Source organism: Salvelinus fontinalis, chromosome 3, assembly GCF_029448725.1.
Source record: "Salvelinus fontinalis isolate EN_2023a chromosome 3, ASM2944872v1, whole genome shotgun sequence".
NCBI classification, from domain to species: domain Eukaryota; kingdom Metazoa; phylum Chordata; class Actinopteri; order Salmoniformes; family Salmonidae; genus Salvelinus; species Salvelinus fontinalis.
The window spans coordinates 9,025,396-9,034,840 of NC_074667.1; the positions used below are offsets into that span (position 1 = coordinate 9,025,396).

At 43.7% G+C, this 9,445-nt stretch overlaps 1 protein-coding gene across 4 annotated transcripts in view; it reads right to left on the reverse strand.

Moving 5' to 3' along the window:
* Nucleotides 1-7,665, reverse strand: part of LOC129838013 (E3 ubiquitin-protein ligase SMURF2-like) — a 72,323-nt gene extending 64,658 nt beyond the window's left edge. For 2 of the 4 annotated variants that reach the window (XM_055904665.1, XM_055904655.1), the window contains exon 1: nucleotides 7,203-7,665. In XM_055904665.1, coding sequence (XP_055760640.1) covers nucleotides 7,203-7,254 — 52 coding nt within the window. In that variant the 5' untranslated portion in view covers nucleotides 7,255-7,665. The remainder of the gene's footprint in view (nucleotides 1-7,202) is intronic. The other 2 variants (XM_055904683.1, XM_055904675.1) reach the window with 1 other exon arrangement.
* Between the last annotated feature and the right edge of the window lie 1,780 nt (nucleotides 7,666-9,445).

The following is a 9,445-nucleotide window of genomic DNA, read 5'->3' on the forward strand; positions in this document are numbered from 1 at the left end:
TCCCACTTCTGGGAGTTAATACTTAATCCTAGGATTCAGGGCTATAATAACAATAACATTATTTGCTTGTTGTCTAGACCAAAGTTCAGTGTCTGCCAGAATTCTTAAGCCATAATTCTGAGAGTGCAGAGTGCAGAACTTGCATGAATCATCAAAATGAGTAGAAACTCAGCACCAGAGAGGTTGAAGGTGCAGGTAGTTTTACAGATGCTTGTTGTGCGTCCCAAATGGCACCCTATCGCCTTTCTAGTGCACTACTTTTGCCCAGTGCCCTATGGGTCCTGGTCAAAAGAAATGCACTATGCAGGGAATAGGTTGCCATTTCAGACGACGGTTTAAAACAGCCACATTAGGCTAGACTACATTTTCCAATGACATGGCAAAACATTCAGCAGACGTTTAGACAATCACTCCCTTTTAACGACTGAAACGCTTCATCTGTTAAACTGAAAAATCGAAGGGAAGTTGAATGGAGAACCATTGCTGAAGGAAACAGCTTCCTAAAAAGGGTCCTAAATCTATGTACTCTGTCTAAACCTCCCACACCTGCTGGCTCGGAGAAAAAGCAAAGTATTTCATGTGTGGTATCAACATGACAAAAATACATTTTAGTCTACCCAACCTCCCTCCCTTTCCTGTCTTGTCTGGTCAGGTGAACCGTGGATAAACTTACGTGTACACACGACTACATGTTGACGCTCCATCAGAGCCTTTCAATTCCCCACAGAAAATGTCAAACCACTGTCGATCCAGAGCGGCTAACTGAGCTGAGAACAAGACATGTCATCTTCTATCCAGAAAACACAGTTTGGCAATAAAGCAATCAACTGCCCAATTGCCAGTGATGTGCCAATTTCCAAACGGTCCAGTCAGACAGCTGTACATTGCAAATCCATTAGGCAGATAAAAACAGTCAGACCCCATCTGCTAAGAGAGGGGCAGGCTAAAGTTGAACTGTCTAGAGGACTCGTGATGATTAGACTTACGAATAACGTGAGGAAGTTCTAGTAATTTTAAGATCGGCAGTCGTTTAGACAAAATCCTCTTATCTGTTATTGATAAGCGAATTCCCTGAAGTGCATAATTCAAACAAATGTCTAACCAACACATGCAACAGATTAGCCTAACTACCAGTGCCAGCTGGCAGCATGCATTAAACCCCACCAGACAGGCTATGTAGCAGCAGGGCCCGCGTTAATGCAGAATACACGGAAGAAAAAAGAAATACGCATATAAAGTATCTTGCTGTGTTTTGTAAACAGATATAAAATGTTTCTTATTGTAATTTCTTCTCAGCAGACGAATTGTCAGAATTTTTATTTATTTTTTATAAATAGGGGAAAAACGTTTTTTTTTTTTTAACACTTTACTTTCAATATAAAACAGATGAAATTGTTTAAAACAGATTTTTGGAAGGTAGGTGTTTTGAAAATGCAGATTTCTAAACTGTATTGCGACCCCTGACCTGACAATTAAGACACGATAAAGCCAATGACTGTACGTACAACAACTAGTAATGAAGATAACCAAACCATTAAATCAATAATATTGCTCTGAGTTATCACTCGCTCTGTTTGTTGGCTCACTGGCACACAGCGCAACGCATATAAGGCAGACAGGCAGCCTGCCAGATAGAGACAGGATATGAAGGTTTCCATGTAAGAGGCGCCGTCCGCCACGTGAACAGAACAGTGGACTGTGTGGGGGGACCCCTGGGGCAGCTCTGCCGTGAAGCCCAGTCATCTGGAGTGAAGAGTGGAGTGGGTGGGCTTCTGGGGCAGCTCTGACGTTAAGCCCAGTCATCTGGAGTGAAGAGTGTAGTGAGGGGGGGGGGGGGGTGGCTTCTGGGGCAGCGCTGCGTCGGAGCCCAGTCATCTAGAGTGGTGTGAGAGTGGCCGGGGCAGACTAAACAAAGCCGAGGAAGTCTGGATGTGCGTGGCAGCACCTGGCCGCAACACAAGCCCCCTCTCTCTCCATCCACAGATCACTGAAAAAAAAGCTCTGGCTCGGACAAGGGCCATGCACACAGACTACACTGCACAATTCAGACTTCAATACAGATGACACAGGACTCCCTACATAGCCACGTAATGACCACAGCCAACACATATCACTAACTGCTCTTGGTCCTTTGTTGCTCAGTTGGTAGAGAATGGTGCTTGTAACGGCAGGGTAGTGGGTTCGATTCCCGGGACCACCCATTTGAAAAATGCATGCATAAATGACTAAGTCACTTTGGATAAATGGCCTATTACAAGGGCCATGCACACAGACTACACTATTCGGCTATAGACTACACCGCTCAGAGAGGGGTCTATTCAACGCAGATGACACAAGACCTCCTAAGTTACTGCTAACTGACCATAGCCGGAGCCCACACACTCAAACAGACCTGCTCACTATATCACTCCCACAATGGCCATTCATTCACAGGTTAGAAAGACTAGCTCTGGTCTCCACCACACTCCTACTGACATTCCTGGGGTTACTGATAAACTAGAGCAGGGGCATCAAACACATTGTTTCCCCCGGGGGCCACATTCGGTCTGGAACGAGTTCAGGAGGGCTGCACTGAAAAGTGATTATATTTCCTTGCCGGCAAAAATCGGCAAAATAATTGTCCTCCATGCATCGTTTTTGGAATTTCCGATGCTCCCTGACTGTCTACTGATTGTTAGCGAGCTGGACAGTCAAGAAAATGTATGAAAATAGGTTGAATATCATTTCTGGTTTAAGTCATTTGAAAGTATATTGAGTTTGTTTCCCCCCCAACAATTTAGTACTTTCTTATTCAACCCCTCCCCCACCGGCCGTTACCTGCCCACCGGCCGTATGTTTGACACCCTGACCTAGACACCCGGAGTCTAGATCCTGTGTTGTCAATCACTGCAGCTAGGAGGATTCATGATCTACAATACCATATAGACATAATAGTGGATGAGTCATCTGATGATTACCTTAAGGAAACAGTCAAGATTGATGATGAATGAGCTTTTGACAGGAGCCTTCAGAAAACTGAAGTTGACCTTCAGGTCATTCTCTATTAAACCTTACCGATTCTCCATTCCTCTGTTTCTCCTGTAACTTGTATGTATGAAGCAGACAGAGGCAAATAGAAAAAACAACCTTGACTGAGGAAAGACCCGGGTAGGAAAAACCAGAGAAGAACAGACACAGCAGGCCATCCCAGATGGGCTGCTTCGCTTCAGTAGGCTACAATGAGTGTGAAATGTTTGAGCAGGCGCACACACACACACACACACACACACTACCCCCCCCGCTAGACACTTATCACACAGAAGAGTTGTCATAGGGGGACTGTTGTATTGACGTACAGAAAACTGAGTGACAGCTCATAGAAGAAACATGTAAAAGAACAGCGAGAGGAGAGAGAGAAAAATAAAGCCAACTGTATGCAGTATGGAAAGGAGCCTGTAGGCTGGTTTACAATACATACTAGTACCCTTGTGTCTTATAGAAAGGCATCAAGCCCCACATTTCAAGGCAGTGAACTGCAATACAGCCAATTCACCTGACTCTCCTCCCATTGATATTCAGCTGGAGAGGCAAGGCAACACTGAGAAGCCTTTTCATTCCAACACAGAAACTTCGAGGAGATTGCTGCAATGGATTTCTGACAAAGCCTATTGATTGCGCTTTAAAATGGGTCAGACCGCTCTGCAGAGCTGGGCGGGCGGAGAGAGCCGCGTGGCCAAATTAAGCCTCTGTCTGGACGGATGCTGTGCTGCCTTATTTAAAAATGTTTTATCGAATCCCCCCCAAAAAATGATCTAATTTGCTAATCAATATGGCTGCTAGGCTAAAACGTATTTGCAGCGGCCTTCGCCTTGCGCGTGGATCTAGTTTGACCTGGGAAAATGGGTTTCACGCGGCGGTAAACAACTAGCCAACACCAAGTGACAACAATAACACATGGGCCTGGTCTCTTCTCACTGTGTCGATTTAGATTAACAGCAAACGAATGCCTCTAATCTGCTTTCATTCAAAACATCTGGCCCAGCCTGCTAGACTGTGTAAACCAGCATTAACTTAATCCAGCTAGGAGGGTGGGTGGGACAGGACAGCGCTGAGGGCAGTAAAACCAGCTCCCAATGCCATTTCAATTGTCTTGTTGGCGTCCCTTTACCACATGTAGGTTATCCTTCACAAAACACAATCAAATACATTTCCTTCATTTTAGCGGCAGGAGTCAACAGGGATCCTAATTTAGCTCGGCATCACGTGCGGACGATACATCCTGTGGAAGAGTGTGTGTGTTCCCTTTGAGGACACACACAGGCTTCAATTTCCTGACCACTGACAGTGAATGCTGAAACAGTGGCCCCTGCTAACTTTCCAAAAATGCTCTCTCTCCACCGGCTAATGATCGGCCTAGAAAGGACGGAGGCGGGGCCTTTATCTTAAAAATCACCAGCTTCCTGGCTTTTCCCCACTCGCACACACTCAGCTCCTCCAGGGTCACTTCCCAAAATGCTAGAGAGACTCAACAGTCTAAAGTGGCTTCCTCGTCTGCACTGACCTTCAGTCATGTGATAGTAGGCATCTAATATTTTACATGAATCTAAGTAGGCTAGGCTAATAGCTTTCACCGGGCAATTTTTGTCACATCGGTGCAGGAGGAAAAGAGGCCTAGATGGTGAGAAAAAGCCACTTATGACAGCTGAGATGCACCTGCTGTGATTGCAGACTGTGCTGCATAAGAGTGGATGAAACAATTCTTCCAGGCTGGCACTATATGCTCATGGTGCCAACTGGAGGCGAAGGAGCAAATGGAGTTAGAATAGCTAGCCGTTTAGTAGTTAGCTCACAGCAGCAGGCAGTGTTATAGACAGACTAGATGCTAGCAGTGCGAACAGAAGCAATTATCACCTCCCTGTAGTGTTGGGAATAGCGGCTTAGCGCCAGACTGTTCCATTTACTGCTTGGCAACGGCATTCCATTCAAAACGGCAGGTGACTTCATCAGACAGCGAGTGAAGGAAAAAGCCCAGTGAGCAAACAATAACAGGACCGGTTCACACTAAACAATCTATCAATCCTGATCTGGGACCAGCAGTCGGGTGCCAAAGACTGTGGCTGGTGGAAAACAGTGCAGAAAAACACCTCAGCGTCTCCCCTCACAGACTAGCACTGATCTTAGATGTCTGTGGAATGCGACCTAAACGCTAGGGCCTTGATTAGCCCTAGCTATTCCTTGAGCGAAATTGCATCTGAGAGGAGAGGAAATGGTAAATAAATTGCAAGGCAAAGCTGCAACTACTGACAGTTTGAATGTGGCCTCTAAATGGCAAACGCACAGACAAATGGCCTGAGAATACCTTCAGGCGTCTCCCAGACTGCTGGTAGCAGACACAGTAGTTTATTGACGATTACATTACGATTAGACAATAATGGCGGCTCAGGTCTGAATAGACTCTATAGACACAAAGAAGCTATAAGTGCTTAAGAGTAACCCAGCGAGCTCTACTGATCGAGCTTTACTGTCTGCAGCCCATCCTAAATGACAAGCGAGCACTCAGTGAAACCACAGAGCAGACACACAGACCAGGGCAGAGAGGCCCGTCTACGACACACACTTAAAAAAATGTGCAACATTAAAATGTGTGGTGGTGTTCCCCAGTTTGAGAGGAGCAGTGTTTTGAAGCGTTCTTCCCCTCCTCCGTGGCGTGAACGAGACAGAGGATGTTCCTACGATCTGGAGAGACTCACGGTTCCTCTCCGTTTCACATTCCTGGGATTCTGAGTGAAGACCACTGCAGCAGCCCATTTAAAACCATTTCCCAAATGGAAATAAAACAGACCCAGGCCTTCACTGCACTAAGAGAAATTATTATTTATTATTATTGCAGGATGCCTCATTATTGAAGAATAGCCTTGGCTTACTGCATCATAGAGGTCATGGGCAAAATATAAAATGTACAGCCTTTTAAAAAGGTCAAACTAAGTACTAAGTAAACACTTTCAAAGTAATGGAATATTCCAAACCACCAGACAACTCTTGCCAGACCGTGCGGAACTCTTGTTCACTCAGTGCTTTTATCCAGCTAGTACATTACAAGATTAAATATTTAATTTGGCTGGTCCCAGAAGATAGAGGGGTCTGGAAATCGATCTGACCATGAAGAAACATGAAACGCAGGGCATGCCATCGCCTCCTCTCCCCAGTCAAAACACTGCTTTCTCAAGTAAACAGACAAAATGTTTGGGTTGTAAGAAACTGTGAATAGGACAGAAAGTAAAAGAGGCTCATGCTGGCTTCTTTCCCTAAGGAATAGTGTCTTAAAACAAGGGGAATGCAGTACAAGCTGAGGCTATGTAGGGGTGCTGAAAGTTCATTACCAACACAAATCAAAGTACTGATGGAAAATCTTGAAACACTAGTGCAGTAAACAATGGAAATATTAGCTACAAATGCAAACTATTTGGAACAGGCTTGCTGGTCTAAATCATTACTACATTTGGTAATGGTGCGTCAGTCTGCAGAGCCCTGGCTACTATGGGCAGTCTCTGCACACTCGGGCGACAGGTAGCCTAGCGTTTAAGAGCTTTGGGCCATTAACCCGAAAAGTCACTAGTTCGAATCACAGTGCAGATTGTTAAAAATATGTCGATGTGCCCTTGAGCAAGGCATTTAACCCTAATTGCTCATGTAAATCGCTCCTGAATGACTAAAATGTGTAACTATGTATAATAATGTCACTGATCAATTAATAGCACTGTAATTCAGATTATATGACAATACATGCAAGTAGTGACGAAGGGTGGGCAAACAACTGTTGCAAGTTGTAACAATTAATTCATGCAGCCATTGTGATAACCCCAAATGTGTTGGCTTTTTTTATTTGGAGAGTTCGCTAGCTAACAGTAAATCAACGTTATTCACGACTATGTCAGCTAACTAGCTAACTGGCTAGCTAGGTCAACTAACGTTGGCTAGTATTACAAACTGAAAAAATAAACATTTACTTGTTAGAAAAACAGTATGCTTATTCGAAGCGTAGCTAACGACATTTGATCAGTGTGTTAGTAAATATAATATGGCGTTGTTGTGAATAACAAAGTGTAAACATTCACGCAGAAAACTAGCCAACTACTGTAGCTAGCTAGTAACGTTAGCTTGATAACGCCATTAGCTAACAAGCAAGTGAAGCTAGAGACAGCGAGAGGGTTTTACATTCTTACCTGTCAACCGCAGTTTCACTGGGCCATTTCTCCTAACTCCTTGATTAGACATGCCCGTTTGTGTTCCAGCTTGACGTGGGGTTATCAAAAATATGTATAATACATGTGTCTAGCTATTTCACAAAAATGAATTCCTATTTAACTCCTATGGCTATGGCAGTTTCACAGTGAATGAAGAAGAATGGAGTCACGGCACAGTTGCCCGGATGAGCACAGCTCTAGTGCTATACACCACCGTCCCGAGCACATACTCCTAAAGAAACTAAAATAAAAGGCTAATTTCCAATAAGCCAGGATCTCCTCCCGAAAGAAACGGTGCTATATGACGTCCAAGGCTGCTTCAAAAGCCAAGGGTGAGCTCCTCTACCGCTGGGGGTGGCAGTTCTGCTTGAAGTGGTGGTAGCTGAAATTTCCAAGCAGAGATGTCTTGCTGGTCTCAATTTTTGGTAGTGACCCTCCCCTCTAGTGACATCGCTCACAAGGTTAAAACACAAGCACTAAATTGATGTACAATGTTAATTTAAATGAGAGGAAATTATTGGACATATTTAACCTTTTTTATGTTGTGTTCATCAATATAGTACTGGTAGGCAACCACAGCCTCTGTCACTGAGGACTGCCTCACTAGACTGATCTAAGGTCAGTTTTATGTTTCACCCATCCTCATGGTTATGAATGAAGGTTTTGTGGAGCCAGTGGAGGGTAAGCTGATCCTACACTTGTGTGTCCATAAAAGCATTGTCTGGACCTTTATGGCACAGGACTGTGGACATACCCCACTTTCTGTCGGTTTCCCTTGAACCACTACATTACCAAACATAGCACAAGTATGCAGCACTAACTGGAGAGACCTAACTGGAGAGAAGGGGACGGATATGTAGTAGTCTACATCAGTGTTTCTCAATCAGGTATAGTAAACTACCCCTCATACTATACCTCATTCCTATCATAGACTATCCACGGGAGGGGCTACTAGGGAGACATAAGAACATAGGCCTAATGATTGGTTGCACGTAAGGAGTGCTTCTGGCAGAACATAATGTGATTGGAGGTAGGCCTACATTAACCTAAAAGAACCACTGGTCTACATGTCTAGCGCTCCCAAGTGGTGCAGGGGTCTAAGGCACTGCATCTCAGTGCTATAGGCGTCACTACAGACCCTGGTTTGATTCCAGGCTATATCACAACCGGACGTGATTGGGAGTCCCATAGGGCGGCGCACAATTGGTCCAGCGCTGTCCGGGTTTGACCGGGGTAGGTCGTCATTGTAAATAGGAATTTGTTCCTGACTGACTTGCCTAGTTAAATAAAGGTTAAATAAAATTTAAAAAAATAAAAATTGTCATTGGCACTTTTCCCCAGACACTTTATTGACATAAAATGGTTTATTTCTCCATCTACTGGCTGCTTTCAGAAGTGCATGAGACAAGCTAGAAGCCAGATCACAGAATATATCAGATTCAACGAACAACATAGGGAAAGTTTGGCCCACACAATGACAGATAGGTCAGATCATAAACCAGCATGGTTACATTTCCCAGGACCCATCACTTAGCTGTTTCCCCAAAAAGTGTCTGGGTGCTCACTTTGTTGTAGTTTAAATCTCAGATTGACCCTTTAAATTGGTAAAAAAATATTGTTTAAAAGGCCAGATGCAGATGTTGTTATATCAATATCAAATCATTTCTGGGTAACAACTAAGTACCTTACTGTAATAGATTTCCATTCAAATTGACAAAATTAGCTTTTCGACAAAAATATATTTCTCAAGCAAGAATTTTGATAGGACTCTCTGGGAATGGTCTGAGTGGGGAGGGGAAAACTGAAAACTAGCTGTCAGAGGTTTGGAACTTTGTTATTGGTGTATTAATCAATTTACTGCATGGTGATGTCACCATGGAAAGCTGAAACTCCTGCCTATGGAAACCTGCTGATTGGAAAGTCCTATGTAGATTGTATTTTCAACCAGCAACTATCAGGAAACAACACTGATCAGTGTTAGTTTCATCATCTGTTGTACAATATGATATAAAAGACATGAAAAACAGAATTTTGACTGCACTGGGCCTTTAAAATTTGGCATCAAAATGAACATCAACAGGCTATATTATATCTTAGTTTACTTTTTAATATTACTTTAATGGAAAACGCACACTTTTATTGAACTTAGTTAAAGGCGCAATCTGTAATATCAACAGCCTGAGTATCACTATATTTGGTAAACTGAGGGATGAAGCTGGACA